Source organism: Chiroxiphia lanceolata, chromosome Z (genome assembly GCF_009829145.1).
Source record: "Chiroxiphia lanceolata isolate bChiLan1 chromosome Z, bChiLan1.pri, whole genome shotgun sequence".
In the NCBI taxonomy this organism is placed as follows: domain Eukaryota; kingdom Metazoa; phylum Chordata; class Aves; order Passeriformes; family Pipridae; genus Chiroxiphia; species Chiroxiphia lanceolata.
Genome location: NC_045671.1, coordinates 947,104 through 964,995, shown reverse-complemented (window position 1 = coordinate 964,995; position 17,892 = coordinate 947,104). Strand labels below are relative to the sequence as shown.

Here is a 17,892-nt window from a genome sequence, read left to right as displayed (position 1 = left end):
GTGAGGCTGCAGGACACCTTACAGAGAAACTTGGGCATCCAGAGCAATCTCTGACTGTACTCTCAAATCACAGAATCACAGAATGTCCTGAGCTGGAATGGACCTACAAGGATCATCAACTCCAACTCCTGGCCCTGCACAGGACCACCCAAGAATCACCCCATGTCCCTGAAAGCCATGTCCAAGGCACTTGGGAAGCATATGGAAGACAAGCAGCACTCCCACAGGGCAAGCAGTTTCAGCCTGAAAAACAGGACAGCTCATCCAACTTTGACTCAGAGACTTCACTGCATTTCTCAGAGAGTTTTCCATTTCCTCTGAGGGTAATTAAGGTCTCTTGAAAAACCAACCCCAGCTGGCTGCACCTCTCCAGAGAGTGAAAGTCACTCTTCACACATCCCCTCAAACCTCAAAACCTTTGAAGTCCTCCTAAAAAGTGTGTTGCCCCTTCCACCAAGGTAATTTCCTTCACAACTAGTGCAACCACAACCTAAATGCATTCCAGACACCCAAGCAACCCTCTCACAGATGGATTTTCAGAAGACAGACTCTCTCCTTCATGCGCATTTCTTCTGACAGGCTCTACGTTCATGTCCTTGCTCCCCTCGAGGACTTTGCTCTCACCCCAAATTATTTCCCACCACCTCACTTTGTCCCCCGGTGACTCCATGCACACTTCACATCTCTCCACGGGGAGGTTCTCCTGGATGCCCTTCTGCCCTTTCCCATCTCTCCAGGATCATCAGTCTGTGCTTCAGCGCTTCAACATCACAGTGCATGGGACGTGAACTCTTGCTGTTCCTCTGACACTTTTTTAGGCCAAAGCAAAACCAAGAGGCTCCAAAAGCTCCAGGGAGATGAAAGTCCAGTGCACGAAACAGGGAAAAGGCACTTCAAGAACTGCACAGTCACTTAGCAGAGGACACAGGTCACAGCCCATGGAGATTATAAGGATTCCTGGGCAGACTAAGTGTGTAACTGGAGGTAGGACCAAATGAGCTCCAGAAGCCACCTCCAACCTTAACAATTCTACAACAGCTTCCAAATCCTAAGATTTCAAAGTTGTTTAAAAAAACCCCCAAACATAAATATCTCCCTCCCGGAGAGGGATTTTTCACGAAGGCATGAAGTGACAGAACAAGGGGGAATGGCTCCACATTGCCAGAGGGCAGGGTCAGATGGGATACTGGGAAGCAAGTCTTCCCTGTGAGGCCCTGGCACAGGTTGCCCAGAGAAGTTGTGGCTGCCCCAGCCCTGGAAGCGTCCAATGCCAGGCTGGATGGGGCTTGGAGCAACCTGGGCTAGTGGAAGATGTCCCTGCCCATGGCAGGGGGGTAGAACTGGATGAGCTCTAAGGTCCCTTCCAACTCAAACCATTCTATGATTCTATATCTTAAAATCTTTTTTAAGAACTAAGGGTTTTCTCATTTGCTTTCATGAAACAGGTTTAGTCCTTAACACTCCAATCTCAGTTCAAGAGTCCTCTCTTTCACTGCTGATTCCTGTTTCAATTTTTCTCTAAACAGGGACAAGACTCTCATATGACCTTCACTAGCTGAACTGCTTCAGCACGTTCCCAGCCACCTCCTCCCCATCCACACACTAAAGATTAAAAAAAAAAAAAACCATACTGTGAAACAAGAACATTAGTGACAAACCCTCTGCATTTGTGCTGGTGAGTCATTATGTAGCCAGGATCCCCTCGATGCCCTTTCAAGTCCCAGAGTACATTTATCCACCACCGTGTGTCCTAACGAGGTGATGTGCAATTACCCTATTGTGGTCCCACCCTGAGAGGTGAAACACTTCCGTGGGGGTAAAGGTTTTCATCCATAAAGTGGTGCTTTCAGTTGACAGGTTTTGCTGAAATTTTCATAAAACTGAAGAACACTTACATGTTATTATAAAAGAGGTGATTACAGGGCCTATAATAAGGGCCTCTGACTAATGACAGCATCCCCCACTGACAGGTAAATAACCAGAGAATTGACATTTTATGTGGGGGGGAATAGATCTCGTGATTCTTTTTTTTTTTTTTGGTAAAAAAATAAGCACATACCAAAAAAGTAGTACCAGGCAGATCTGCAGCAAAGTTGCCCACATTAGTAGTGGTGCATGGGAGCTGCTCTGTCTAATGCAATGTCACCAGCAGCAACCAGTGCCACGTGCCCCAGAGAGGAGCCCAGGGTGTTACTCCCAACAAGACACAAGGGTAATTTCATTTAAGGTCCTCAAAGTTATCCAGGAGACAGATTGAGACTGAAAAATTTAAGAGGCCTAATAGCACAGACACCAGAAGAAATGGTACTGAATATCAAGCAAACACTCTGACCTCCTTCTGAGCCAGCACTGGCTGAGATGCTATTTTTAAGGACATCAAATTAAGTTTAATTTGTTCTCATTTTTAAGGAGTATTCCTGAGAGAAGATTTGAATAGTCAAAGTCCCAACTCTGGCTCATCACAAGGAGACAGATGGAGTGTGTGTACCCCAGCTGAGCTGGGGATGTGCAGGCTGGGACAGCCCCATCATGCTTGGGAAGGCAAACAGTTGACAGGTCACCCTCTTCCCAGACAAGGACAGGTCATACACCTCCTTAAATCCATCCCAGCAGGGGGATTAGTCTAAATAATGGATCCAAAACCTTTCTTTCTGATGCAACATGATATTCCTGTTCTCGGGCCACCAGATCTGTCCTCTACTCATGAATCCCACAGAGCCAACAGGAATTCCTTGTGTCCTTATCACCTTGGCTGTGCTGGCCAGGGCCCCTTCCCTACTTCAGCTCTCTCACCACCCTTTGTCTCATCCCTCCCTGCCTTTGTTCAAAAATGCTCAAAGATCTTCCACAACCAGTACAACATTTCCAGTCACAGAATATATCCAAGTCTCAATGGAAACTCCTCCCAAAGGACAACTTGCTGGATCACACCATAGCAAAACCTGTCTAAGGCTCCTCAGGGCAAGTACATCCAGCAGGATGGCTGTTCCCATCCCCTTCCAAAAAAAAAGACCTTCAAAACAGGCATCCCAGCTTCTCAAGAAAAACTCCCATCTGACCCTTCTTGTTCCTAGGTGTATTTGGTAACTCATGACTGAACAAGGAGTGAATAAGTCCAACCTTTCTTATGGATTCTCATGAAGGTTGGCCATTCTGGCCTTTCTTAACTTCTAAACAAGATTTAATTTTGGCCAGTATGAGAGACAGAGAGAGTGCAAAAGAGAGCAAACTGCTCTCCAACACTACAAGTCTCTGAAGTCTGTGCACTGAATGCAATCAGCTTCACCCCAAATAGCTACTGCAAGAGGACTCAGATTTCCCTTGAGACAAAATAAGGCTTGAGACAGGAAGGAACTCCAGCTCCTGGATAACACCAAAGCAATCAAGTCTGGAGCAATGGCTAGTCCTAAGTACAGCCAGGCCAGAAACATCAGCACTGGCAGCACATGGTGAGATCAGGTACCAGGCTGGTAGCAAACACCTGCCAAGGAGGCTCTGGAGTGTTCTAAAGCAAAGCAAATGCCAACAGCCTACTCTTGCCGCAGGCACCCCAGCAACACACATGAAGGAGGTTTTTACCCTCTTGCAAGATGTCTCAGGTTAAAGCCTATTATTCAACCTTTTAGAAAAACACTTTTTACCTTGCACTCTTCATCCAGCAGGTCCAGGATCCCAAGTTTGGCCTCTATAAGGTCTATGCAGGGCTGGTTATCATAGAAATCTATGAGAGTCCAAGGGATTCCCTCCTTCATGTACTCTTCTTGTTCCAGTTTAAACACGTGCTGAGAGTGAAGAACAGCAGAGTTACTGGCTGTGACCCCAGCCAGCCCCTTCCACATCCACCCCCCTGTCCCCACTGGAGTGCAGTATTCCACGAGAACATCCAGAAGCCATAGAGGCTTTAGGTGCCCTCACATTCAGCCTATGCAGGCTCTGCCATCTACACAATTTAGCTTCTGGCAAGGAAAATGAAAGCATTACACTCGGAAACCACTCCCTGCCACGGGGCAGGGGAAAATAAGGCTTTAAATGACTTTCACTAGAAAATGACTGAAGCTGTCACTACATTGAGGTGGAAGCCATATATTGAAGTGGCAATGACACATATATCTCTTGGGCTGACAAAAATCCCCCGCTCCTTTATTGCTGATTAAAGTAGTGACCTGCAGCAGGAGCTCAGCCAGGGCTAAGAGTACGTCCCCCTATCTGCTTCACAAAAGAGCACCCATCATCCTAGAAGGGATATCAGCAGCAGCATCTGACCAAATCAGGGACACTTCTATTGCAGCCTCTTATTCAAAAAAATGCATAATAAAAAAAAAAAAAAAAAAAAGCCTCTGTGTGGCTTACGTATCTCAGAACTCTGCCCAAGCAGATAAATTGTCTCTGGCTATTTCTGAGATACTCTAAAGCATATTAAAAATGATTTTTCAAATGCACTTTTTTCCCTCAAAGATAGCTCTTTAAAATCTCTTCAAATATGTCATCTCGGAGTTTGGATTTATAAGCTTCAGAAGTGATAGTTAGACATACCAAGTAAGATATGAATAGTGCAAACACAATCCATAATTTACTTTTCATTTTTAGCAGCAGTGATCTATCTGATGCCTTAGATAGACTGCAAATGTTCATGGCCATGCATATGATATGGTTTCAAAGGGCCAAACTAATCTGCAGTACTTAGCTGCTCAAATTTAACAAGTTTTCCCTTGCCTCTTGAAACTGATAGTAATTTCTCCCCTGCTCACAACCAAAGCAGAAGACAACCCCCTTACTGGTTTCATTTCCAGTGCAGGCAAACACTTGTTTCTAATAAAATAGGAAAATCTCTGGGTTTTGTGAGGCATGTCCAAGTGAAAAGCGGGGAGTGTGTCCAGTCCCGCTATTTAATACAGAGTTTTCATTTCACAGGTTTAAGCCACACTTAATGGGCAGGTTTCCACACCCATACTTTAACTTACACTGGAAATCAGGACCTGGCACAAGACGATCCATATTTTGCTTTAGGACTGAAACTACACCAAGAAAAAGGTAAATTATATGCTTACTCAAAACCCTAGTGAACCTTTGCATAAAACATAAAACCTATTTCCAGTGTCAAGCTTATACATCAACAAAGCAACATTTTCAACCTGATGGGAATATTAAGTGCCATTTCAGTGCAATGCTTGGGAGAGAGGTATCCCAGGGACTGCATTCATACTGGCCACACGATCTGTCCACACTGCAGGTGAATGCCATTAAACAGAAGCCAGACATACAACAATCTTGCCTTGCTACATTTTCTGCTAAGTTCTGTGGAACATTTCCAAGCTGACCTTACCAAGTTGAACTGCTGCTGGAGCTTTTCGTTGGCGTAGTTGATACAGAACTGTTCAAAGCTATTCACTTCAAAAGTTTCAAACCTGCAAAGCAATGAATAAATCAGCATTAAATGTTGCTTTGTCTCAAAATCTACTTCCCCTCCCCCCCGCAACGGTGTCATCTGTGTGATGGGGAACGCCAGGTATTCATCTGTCTCCTTGCATTCCTTCTATCCCAGATCTGCACTTTATTCCTCAAAACATCTCTCTCTCCTTGGCACAACTCAAGGGATTCAAGAGGTCTCTCCTGCTATGCACGAATGAGATACTTGGCACGACTGCAGCTTCCTGCCCATCAGGCAGAAGCGCTGTCTGAGACAAGAAATGTAACAGCCTCTCTTGGGGAAAAATATTATGAAATATTAAGTCCAAATATATTCACAGCAAAGGCGATGAGGAAACAGGAGTCGCTGTCCTAAAAGACCCAAGGAGCTATTTTTAATGGAATTCAAGAGAGCAGAAAAAGAAGGAATTGAATTTGTAATTATAGCTTCTGTACTGCATTCCTGTTAGCACAAAACGTGGGCACACGTGAGCAAGCAACTTCTGGAAGGCAGAGGGGAAAAATGATGATTTCAGCTCCAATTCCATGTTCCTTAGAGGAAGTTTGGAGCTGGACTCACTGGTCCCTGTCTTCACCAGCTTCCAAAACTCCCCTCACCAAATCATTATCCCACCTTTCCACAGACTGACTCCAAACCAAGCTCAAAACTGTCTTCCTAGTCACAATTAGAAGGGAAAAAAATATGCAGTTTTAGTAACGTGAACTACAGGTAAGCAGCAGAGAGCCAGCAGAGCCCCTGGGGCTGAAGCCCATGACATCCAGGGACAGGCACAGGGAGCCAGGCCTGCTCTTAAAAAAACCAAAGAAGACCTTTTCAACTACACAGGGAATTATTTTTTATTTATTTCTATTTTTAAGGCACAGTTGGAAGGGGGAGGAGGGAAGGAAATCTTTGACACGTGACTGTAAGGATTAAAATAAGGGGAGAAGTGGGAAGGCTCCCTGTGTTTAATGAGTAAGCTGCTGCAAGGATAAATACACAGCTAAATAATTGTTCGGGTAATAGGCACTGTAGGAGCTGGCAGAACAATCTTAAAGCACTAAATAAATGAAGCCCTTTTTTTTCCCATCACCCCTCCCCAAAATAATCAGTATTTCTGCTGCTTTCTGAGCAGTAGAAATATGTTATGTTACCCAGGTCATGCAGTTATTCTCCAGATATTACCAGGTACCCTCACCACATAAAATGCTTGAGACTTTGGGGAAATACAATGCAAAAAGGCAAAAGAGAAATGAGAATGAGAGGAACAAGCTGCTTTTGTGCTTTTATCAGTTCCACAGCCCTTGAGGAAACCTGGGACCACTTCCTCTCTGCTGGCATTCCAGGGCTGGCATTGCCAGAGAATGCTCAATCCTTTCCCTTACAGTCTTTAACACAATGAAATCTGGTCTCTGGGACAACAAATATTTATATTAAACACGTGGCCTGAGCCTCAGTGATGAGCATGTCCTTGAAGAGCTCCCACTGTGTCTGATCTTGGTTGCACAGCAATCGTGCCGAGCGGGTCGGTACCTCCAGCTCTTGCAGCTAAAGGGATGTGACTTGCCCAAGGTTCCTTGGAAACACAACTCCTGCAGGTTCATGATCACAGCAACAGGGCAAGAAAGATTTAATTAAAACACAGATGAAGAGGGATGGTGAGCTGGGTAGAAAAACACAGCAAAAGCGGGACTGCAAGAGGAAAAGAAATCGGAGTAGAAACTTTATATACACTTAAGAGACACCAGATGAAGTTTATGAACCTTCTCAGTGAGTGCCAGCCAGGGGCAGAGCAGCTGTACAACATCAGCTCCAAGAGAGATCTCACTAAATTGCTTATTAAGGGACTCTACCAGCTCAATTTGCTGATTGACAGAGAAGATCAGTCACCAGCTCTACACGTGTGCTGGCCAGGAGGTTCCACCTGCTCAGAGTGACTGCACCAAGGCAATATCCTAACAGGAAAAGCAAACCAGAGCCTTTTTGGTTTCTATTCATTTTAGTGCACTAGATCTTGGTGCAAAAAATAAGCATATTCACCGCTCCAGCCCATCCCTGTGACTCCCCAGGAGGCACATCCAGCTTGGAGGCAGTAGACCTCAGGGGGCAAACACTGTATTTTGGTTATTCTACTGCTCGCTATTCTGCTGTATGACTTGTATCTCCTAAATCCGCTGTAGCACCAGGGTGTGTACTAAAATATTTAAAGTTCATAAATAAGTCCAGCATACAGCTGGCCACCTGGGTGTTCACACTTCCCTTCACATGGCAAAAACAAGCCATCCCCGCCAAGTCCAGGAATGCCACGTGAACCCACTCCTCAGACAGACTGCAGTACTGCTGCTATGGCAAATAACGTGCTTTCAATAAATACAGGAAGGCTTTCAACGCTGCACCCTGTCACCTCAACGTTAACAGAGAATTAGGGGTGCAAAGTCGAGCATTAGAAAATTAGGAGACAAATCCTACAGCCTCTGCATCTTCTCTCAGGGCTCAATCCCTCTCCCAGAGGAAAAGAAAAAACAAGAGACATTTGGAAAAAAACTTCTAATATTTGGCAAAATGCATTAAAACTCCCTAAAACTCCAAGTTTGGGGAACCAAACTGCTTTTAAGGACTGCAGAGTCAGGTTATCACTACCCAAATTCCCTGCATTGTTAATCGCTCAGCATTTAGACAGCAACACCCATTTCCAAAAGGGATTTTTAGGACACCAGATTCTCACAAGCACTACAGGTAGAACACAGACATCCTTCCCCTGCAAATCTGCCTCTTCCAACAGGACCTGCAGATCCTTGTGGGAAAAAACCCTGCTGCACCCCATGGTGACAGCAGTGCTGTAAAAGCATCGGTTTGCCCACGCACTGGATGTGATGCACAGACCTGCAGCTAAAGGAGGCTTTTCTTCCACACTAACAGGTTTTCAAGCCCAGCTTAATCTTTCATGAGCATTATCCTCAAGTCTCTTTTCATTCAGATTTCTGAAAGCCTGATTTCCTAACTCAGGCATCCAATTTTCTGTATTGACCCACTACCGCCCACATGGCTCCATGTCAGAGCTTTATTTATCACATCCCAGCCTGCAGAAATTTTCATCTGTGGAGACACTTACGGGAAACAGCTTCTCTACCTCGTACAGTCTTCGAATAAGACTGTGCCATTCCCATTTAGTTATTTAAGATCTTCCAGGTCCTGTGCTACCTACTGAGGAGAGCCCGGAAACTTGCAAACCTGTAAGAGCCACCTCACCATCTCAAGCTATCCCACTGAAATCCCCAAACAAACAGAACAGTATTCTTATCATTCTTGATAGAAGTGTTCCTGTAAGCCTTGCCATATGGCAGCAGTTGCTGATGGAGATGAGCAGAGTGGGTTGAACTGATGCTCCAGCACTTTCTAGCTTTCTTTCTGCTTCTGTGTTTGTCCAGCAGATGTGAAAATCAACATCCCAAACACCAGTAGCTGTAGAAACCTCATGGGAGGGTTTATACACAAGATCCAACTCTGGCAATTGTCTAGGTATTACAGCCATAAAAGCTTTCTGTGTTTTTGTTCTGACCCAGCACTGCTTTGGCAGGGTTTCATTCTGAGCTCCAGGTTCATTTAGATCTGACAGACCTTGTGAGGAGCCTGGTATGAGAGGAGATTTGGGACTGAGCAAGCACAGTGACTGCACTGGCTTAGGGACTGGTTCCTGGAGCAGCTAAAACTTATGCATTCCACCTCCCCCTCCAAAACAGGAACAGCTCAGCATTTTAATATATTAAGGCAACACAGCAGGCCACTGCCGTCCCATTTAGAACCACAGAACCATCAAATCATTTGGGTTGAAAGGGTTCTTTGAAGGTCATCTAGTCCAGCCCCCCTGCCATAGGCAGGGACACCTTCCCCTCTCCCAGGTTGCTCCAAGCCCCCTCCAACCTGGCCTTGGACACTTCCAGGGATGGGGCAGCCGCTACCTCTCTGGGAAACCTTGGACTTCTCCCTTTGTCCTTGCTCCCCAGAGAGACAAAAAAAGGACAGTGTTGAAAGAGTGGAGGGTAAAATCCAAACCCACAAGATCTCTTTCCTTTTCCACCTCATAACTTTCCACCCCATTCTTTCTCCTCCATATTCTCCTACTTTGCAGCACTTCAGCTAAAATGAACTCTTCGCAAACAACTCTCACATCCCTCATCTACCAGCACTCAAGTGCCAGGAGGACAGACCAGGCAGTGACTGGTACCCAGCCCAAATTTGAAGAAGCTCATTGCCCCTGAGGCTGCAAGCCTTGTAAGAGCTTTTTGCACCTTATGGCCCTTATGCCACAGGTTCACAAACTCCTCCAAAAGCTCTCACCGGCACAAGGGCCCTGCAACAGCAGTTTCACAACTGAAGAAGCAAAGTACTTTCCTCAAATCTCAGAGCAACCTCAGGCAGAGCCAAGTGCAGTCTTTGGTCTCCACATTGGCACCTTTACCACGAGCTCATCCTGAGCTCGATGCACATGAGACAGAAATCCCAAATGGGAACAGCACGGGAGGTAAATCCCAGAACTGTTTTGGGGTCAGATTGGACAATCTAAGGGAGGATCCAAACTGCAAACCACACATGACGGTGCTTTTTTGTGCTTCTTTCCCCTCATTCCCATCACCCGCCATAAGCCGAGGCCAAGAGTGCCTTGGAAGAAGGGCAAGGCAAATTACGATGGGCAAGGCAAATTACAAAGGGCAAACTACAAATTATAAAGGCCAAAACAAGGGCAAATTAAACTGCCCTAAAAAGCAGAAACCATGCCTACCCGTAGATATCGAGCACGCCGATGAAGGAGTGCTGCTTGACAGTGGTGTGCAGGGCCTTGTTGATGTGCTGCACGATCCAGTTGAAGAGCTGGGCGTAGATGTGCTTGGCCAGGGCGTTCCTGGCATTCACCACCTGGTGCAGGGACATGTTCTTGACGTAGGTCTCAGCCGTGGTGACGAGCTTGCGGTTGCAAAGCCAGTGCTGCATCTGGCTGAGCTCCACGCCCAGCAAGCCACAGAAGTTCTTCAAGTGCTCGTCCTCGCTCTGGGAGAGGGGGATGAGAAGCAAAGTCAGCAGAGGCTGGTGACACCCCAAACTGGAGCTTTAACCCCCAAGACCTTTGTAAGGAATTAGCGGCGTTCCATAACTATCTAGGGAGAGACTGTGTCCCTCTGTGGTTGGCAGGAATGGAGAAGCAGTGACACTCATCCAGTTGTGCCAGTCTCCATGGACATGCGTGGAACAGCTCACACAGAGCTCCAAACAGTGGCACCACAGCTCGGCTCTGCTCTGGTTGTCCTTGAGGTCTCAGTTTTCACCAAGAGCAGATTTCCAGAGGACAGAGCATCCTCCACTTTACTACTCCTTGAGCTGCAACTACATGTTCCTTCAGAGCAACCTGGATTAAGCTCTTAAACTAAAGCTTAGGCTTTGCCATGACACCTTTTGCAAACTAACTCCATTTTGAATAATAAAGTTATAAATTGGGCATTACAAGAAGGGCCTGGGCTTTGAACAATCAGTAAAATTACATGTGAACTTCATTTTCCCTAGTGCAATGTATTTCCCCCCCCACACAAACTAAGGCAAGGCAGTTCTGAGTCCCCGTTGTGCTAAGATAGTGGGTACTGCCTTTTGGACAAGGAGAAAACTATTTCCTTTTTTTCCATGTAATAATATATATGTAAAGGCAGTAAATTGTTTCCAGTTATATATGTGCACGTACAAATGCTGAATGGGTTTGGGGATGGAGAATAAAAGTGCACTTTACGAGAATTCTAGAATGCTTTATTGCTATCACACCTTTTTGACTACAGATTCAAAGGCATAACAGAATTGATTTAACGCCTTGCAGTAACATCTGAAGGTAATTAAACAATATGAACTTCATTAGCAGAACTCAACATTGTCAAAGCAGACCTCTTTCAACATATCCATGTTGCCAAATATGAAGTAAATTACCCCAGCACCTAATGCATCGAGCACCAAGGTATCTCAAGGGTAACGCTAAAACTGTGTGCAGAACCCATCTTAATACTTTAACTAGGAACAAACTACCCAGCCTGAGATGCAATGATAATTTACAGGATAGTACTTTCCAAATAACTGCTTTTTTCCCCCCCTACCTCTGAACAAACAGAAATAGAAAAATTGCCGCTAAGGCATGTTTTGTATTATTTATCCTTGCTAATTAACTGTGCAGTGCTCCTTTGGATGCTGGATTGGCTGCATCACAAGCAGCAGCTCCATGGCTTTGCCTGCAGGAAAGTGGTTTTAGAGCATCACACCTTCTGCTGGTGGAGTCACCGTTCCCCAACACTGTGCACCAGGTGTTCTAAGGAAGCAGAAAGAGTTAAAGATGTGTTGAGATGTAAGGTGATAATCTGATTTATCTTGCCTACAGGCTGGCCAGAAAGGAGGAGCAATGCACTATCTCCAAGGAAAAAACAAAGCAACTAGGAAATTATAATGTGTTTCCAAAAAAAAAAGGCAAAGAAAATCAGGAGGAAAAGGGCTTTCCACTAAAGTATACTGCTGTGAAGCTCAACACATCCAACATGTCCTGATTTATGAGCATAGCAAACTCCCCACATGCCCCACTCCAGCTGGTGACCTACCGACAGACTACAGGCTTCACTTCCTCGTTCCACTTGGATTTCCAAGTTCCCAAGGTGCAGAATGGCCGCAATTATCCTAAAAATGGTCATCTGATGAGACTCCTTCACTCCTGCGTGAACAATTGATAGCTGATTGTCACACCAGAAAACAAACAGCAATTTTCAGTTTATTTGAAGACGCTCAAGGTGTTTGATTTCCTTCCCAGGCTGCTGGTTTTCAGAATTATGAGACTTCTTCCAATCAACACACCGCAAACACTCAATTTTAACACAGATGGGTTTAACACACACAAAAACAAGGATGCTGCTCCGTTATGATCAAACAGGGTCAGAGCTGTAAGAGTTCTTGTGGCTTTTACAGAACAAGGGGTTGTTTTGTGTGATCGTAGTCGGCTGACAACTGAAGCATAGAAATCACAACATATTGCCAGTGTCCCACAAACAGAAGAGAAAATTAAAGGCCTGCACATGATGCACAAACACCTCCACACTGGTGCTACAGCTGGATACAGCAAGGGACCAGGGAGGTGATGCAGAACTCTGTCTCACTGTCCCCAGTGCCTCAAAAAGAGCTACGTGTTGGTGAGTCTTTACTGGGGGTGTAAGATGTTATTGCTTTATATAATTTTTTCTGGCAGGATTTACAGCCATTCCCAGCAGGAGCTTTGCTCAGCAGCAGCCTGCACACGGCCTGCTTGCCGTATCCTGCATTCTTTTTCCATTCCAGCTGGGTTTCTGCGTCCCTTTTGTGTTCAGGGCTGGTGTCCTAATTATCCACCCAAGGTCCAAGACATCACCTGCTGGTTTCTGAATTACCCAGAGCTTCCCTTTCTCTCTCTTGGGACTTTTCTGTTATCAGCACAGTGAGAAAGGTTTCAAGGTTACTAAAAGGAGCAATGTTCTGCTGTGACTTGGAACTCTCAATTGGAGTTAAGCCTGGCAAGGGTGGGGATTTGCAGATAAATCTGACTTCTTCTAGTTACACACAGAAAGGAAAGGCTGAAAAGTGTAGTAGCAGTATCAGCAGGCCCTGAACAGAAACAGAGCTGAGAGACACTGAAGGAAAAATGAGGAAAGGCAGAGCCAGAGGAAGCATGTGAAGAGAAGGAAAACATCATCAAACTGGCAGCAGAGGAAGATGCTCTCACAGTTCTTCCCAGGGATCAGCAAGGAGACAGGGGGGCTGCTTGGGGAGGTGGAAAAGGGGAACAAAGAGACATGCCAAGGGGATGGGAAGAGAGTTTCCTGGGGATTACAGTCCTGTGGGCAAATCTGGAGCAAACAGAAGCCTTATTTTTTGAGTAGTTAACAGTTAGAAGTCACACATGCTGCACAAGAAGAGGGTAATGACAAGACCCCACTATCACCCCAAAGAAAAAGAGATTGAGCCTATCTGAACACACACAGGACAAATTTTTGGGAAACACTTGCAGTTCCAACACTTGAAATGAGTGCCCACGCTCATTGTTGGCACAGCTGGTGAGGGGATTTCACAGCCAACCATGAACATCATGAACTCCTCTCACAACATATGAAATGCAACTGAGAGGCACCGAGACTGAACAGGATTTAAGAACATGGTTTCAGATAAATATTAATAAACCAGGGAAGTTTTCCCCAGCAAAAATTGTTTTTCCTTTCCAACAGCCACTGCTGCAGGCAGGCTGCAGCACTGCTCCACTGCAGCATGCCACGGATTTTGCAGCTGCCACGCAGACATGGACTCTGCACAGCAGGGATGTACTCAGCTCATTATTTCCAGGAAATCAGCTACTTGGTACAATACTGTGATGGTCCGAGAAGTGACATCACCCTCAGCCCCAGCACAGATTGAACTGCAGAGTAATTGCTCTTTTCCTGCTTGTAAACAAGTGTAAAAAATAGCTGCAGCACAGCTTTGCCTTCAGAATGGTTTATTTAAGTTGCTCTTAAATTCCGTGCCCTTCTCCGTTTCACTGCTGCTTTGCAGGCTGCTGTAAGAAACACTTCTGCAGCTCATACTGAAGAACAAAGTAAAGCCAACTAGGTCAACAGGAACATTATAATTCAGGCAAAACACTGAAAACAATTGCAAGAGACTTCTGCTGGGCAGGCTCCAAGCAGAGCAAACCCTTACCAAGCAGGGTGAAGGCATGCCTCGTTTTCTCAAAGTCATCAGCATCATCCACACCACTGATGGACGTGTCACCTCCCTGAGAAATGTAGAAAAAGTCTTCTGCACAGGCTAGGAAAGAAAGAAGAGGAGCAATATATCACCAAGCAGTACTCATCCCCCGCAGCCACCCCCTGGAACATGGACTGGGATGCTCCCCAAAGGGCAGCTGTCCCCTTCAAACCCCAGTTACTCAGAAACAGATGAAGTAGAACCTTGATAAGTGACTGTAACTACTTCTTGCAGTGATGAAACCTCTTCAAAACAAGCTCAGTCAGGCCAGTGCTATGGTATATTTGGTATTCTAATAACTGCTCCATCACAGGGGTGAAGATTATTTCAGATACTGAGGTTACTGCTTTCGATAATTTTTCATCCTGTTTAACACACCCATGACTGATTGAGATACTTTAACACCTTCCCCACATAAAGCCTTAAACCTTGGGAGCAAAGGGAGTGGAGAATGGCTTGCAGTGCCAGCATTACACCATGTAAACATCTGTGCTTTACCAAAGTTATTTCAGGACACCACCAATAAATCGTGTGGAGACAGATAGGCATTTTAAATGCAAAAACAACAAAAAGAGATCACAGGGTTTATATCCACATTAAAAAGCTGCACATGCAATCACTCCACCTTAAAACATATTTCCCAAGCATCATGAATGTAAAGAGAAAAAGCCTACTGTGTGTTCCACATCAGCCTACTGGTAACCTTTAAAACCACTGCAATCTGCAATTTTTGACTCAAATTGCCACCAGAAGCTCCCCATCCCTTCCCTGACCTCCCGTAGGCTTTTGCATTAGCTGTACTTTCAAGCTGTAAAGAAAACATTTAAGTCTTTTTGACACACAAAGCCCAGGGACACAGAGGTTTTGGTAATTCTGCTCTTTGATGGAGCATCAGGAATAAGGGGCAGAAAACGTTGATTGGGGTCAGGCAGACTATGTCCATCCTGGTCCCCCAGCACAAAAGGAGCTCACCCAGCCCCTGATGGAGCACATCACGTTAACAACTTGCTGCTTCTGCACATCTTGCACCTTGCAAGATGCACCCAGGGCTGGTGGTGGTTGATGGGACCGTGACACCAACTTCCAATTTTAAACATCCACACTGAGATCTGTTTCTGCCTCAAGTCATCTCTGGTATAACTGACTCCAATCTTTACATTTCAATATATATACAATTATTTTAACAACCAAATAAACCCTTTGATTCACTGCAAACAACTAAAACACATTCCTGCTTTGCACCACTGCCGAGGCATCATAAAATTAGACACCACACCTCAAAAAACACTTGCACTGCACACTGACATTTTAAATCAAATATTTACCTTCTAGTTTCAGATTAAGCCTTTAGGATCACTCTGACTGAGCAACACTGGTTTGCTCTGCTGGGCTCACATGTGTTTAGAGACTCTCTCTGTTTTCGAGCATTTTGCAACATACAAGAGAGTAATGACAACTCTTTGTACGTGCAAAGGCCAAAGGAGAAGCAAAAGCTCTTATTTTTTATATGGAAAAATATACATCCTCCTCCATGTCTAATAAATGGTGGATTTTCACAGCAAGATACCCCTTGTTTTGTATAAGTCCTGGGGAGAAAAGGCTGACACGTAAGGTAAGTACACCTCACACGAGGAAACAAATTTGAGTTTTGACTAGTCATCTTGAAATACAGGCTAGTAAACCTGAGGCAAAGTCGGAAATGAAAAAAAAAAAAATCACTCAAGAGAAAGAAAAATAAGTGAATTGTGCACATCTGCACTCACAGAACACTGCCCAGCACTAGCTATTCCACAGGTCAAGGCAGAGCCTCCATTGGGCCAACAAGGGCAGCTCATGGCACCCACACCTCTGTCCCCATGGACTGTGTGAGCAGCCCCACATTTGCCAGCTACCAAAACATTTTGAAGAGTCATTTTTAAGCTATTGCAAGGTGATAGTGGAGGAAATACCAAGGACACACACCTTCAGCTTTGGAAAGAATCACCTCCTTTTCCAGTTTTGCATTTGACCTGGTGCATACCTGTGCACAAGCACCACTGAAAAGTGCAGATGGAGACTGATGTGCATTGACAACACCAAATTTTGATTAAAAATTACCCAAGAAGGCTCCCTTGGGGGCTAGCTGTCCTGGTACCCACTGCCTCCTACACCACCAGCTGTTGCTATTGAATTGAGAAGTTGAAAGCCACAGTCACAACAGCACAAAGATGTTTTTGCATCTTGGATGATACACCAGCAGAGCAGAGACCTCTCAGCCTACACTGTTACCAGTCGCCACCAATATAGACAATGCTTTTAGAGAGCTGTGATGAGTAAGACTGGTGTTTCCTCTGATCCACATGTTCCCAGGATGAGAGGGGTGGTTGCACAGCTGGAGCTCTCACACATCGGTTCATATCCCAGTCTGAGCTGAAAGCATTTGTGTCTGAATTTTAAGATGCCAGCAGACACAGCCATTAGTCAGGGTATCTCTGCAAAAATGAAGCACATAACCACATGGCAGCAACTCTTGAAAGTGCTCAAAGTGATGTGCTCCATGTGGGCAACATGCCTACAGTGACACAAAAAGTCGGAAAGACAAGCCCAGAATTACCCAGAAACTGAAAACTCTCTCTTGGATCTGCCATTTCTCTGCAGCCAGAATGAAAACCTCTGCAAGCCTTTGTGTTGGGATCACAGCCTGCCTTGCTCACTATTTTAAATACTGAAAAAGCCTATTTTAAGCCTTGCTACTTTTTCTAAGCAATAGCAAATATCCAAGATAAAAGAATAACTAAAGTACATCTCTGCACCCCCTGCTGCAAGTGCAAACCCTCTGAACCAGGTGTTCTACAGAGGTTTTACCACAAATTCTGGGAAAAGAACTCTAACCCAGGAGTTAACCATTGGAAAAAATAACAATGAATTCAAAGCACACAACCACTCCTGCCAAGGCTTTGGCCAGATCAACCCCTACTCACATCTTTATGCAAGCTTGGTACAATATTAACACATGATCTCCCTGCATCAGCTGGCATCTACCAGGGCACATAGTTTCACTGCAGCTCTGCTGTAAATTTTTATAAAATCCTAGAATGGTTTGGGATGGAAGGGACCTTAAAGATTATCCTGTTCCAACCGCTGCCACAGTCAGGACACCTTCCACTAGCCCAGGTTGCTCCAAGCCCCGTCCAGCCTGGCCTTGGACACATCCAGGGATCCAGGGGTGGCCACAGCTTCTCTGGGAAGCCTGTGCCAGGGCCTCCCCACCCTCATCCCGGGTGCCACATCCCTGGTGATGGCACAAGCAAACCTGTGCACCACCAGGGAGAAGAAGCCCTTTAAGCTCACCTCCCTTCACCTCTTCCCACTGAACAGGCACATGTGACCTCACCAACCACCCGAATTTCTAACCTCACCACGTTGTCCTGTTGCCATCAGATCTAGGCAACAGCCACCAGTGTACAGGGAGGTTCCAGTACTTACTGAGTCCGAGATCTTTGAATTCTGGAAGGCTTGAGGAGGCACAGAGCTGATAGAAGATGTGGTAGTTGCGCTCATGCTCTGCCTATGGGGAAAGTTCTGAGTTACCAGAGCCACAAAGAGGTTACAGTGGTGCTCCCACCCTCAGCCTGGTGCCCACTGAGCCCAGGGCCACACTGATCTCACTCCCTGCTTCCCACTCTTGACACCCCCTCAGTGCCACCAGGACAGGGACTTTT

General features: G+C 45.5%; 1 protein-coding gene across 5 annotated transcripts in view; it reads right to left on the bottom strand.

Moving 5' to 3' along the window:
- Positions 1-17,892, bottom strand: part of MYO5B (myosin VB) — a 144,551-nt gene that overhangs the window by 73,658 nt on the left and 53,001 nt on the right. For all 5 annotated transcript variants that reach the window (XR_004354496.1, XM_032675593.1, XM_032675595.1 and 2 more), the window contains exons 7-12: positions 17,657-17,738; positions 14,144-14,251; positions 12,028-12,137; positions 10,188-10,453; positions 5,324-5,405; positions 3,642-3,782 (exon numbers count right to left, since the gene is read on the bottom strand). Coding sequence is in view for 4 of the 5 variants with exons in the window: in XM_032675593.1 (XP_032531484.1) it covers positions 3,642-3,782; positions 5,324-5,405; positions 10,188-10,453; positions 12,028-12,137; positions 14,144-14,251; positions 17,657-17,738 (789 nt within the window). In the remaining variant the exon portion in view is untranslated. The remainder of the gene's footprint in view (positions 1-3,641; positions 3,783-5,323; positions 5,406-10,187; positions 10,454-12,027; positions 12,138-14,143; positions 14,252-17,656; positions 17,739-17,892) is intronic.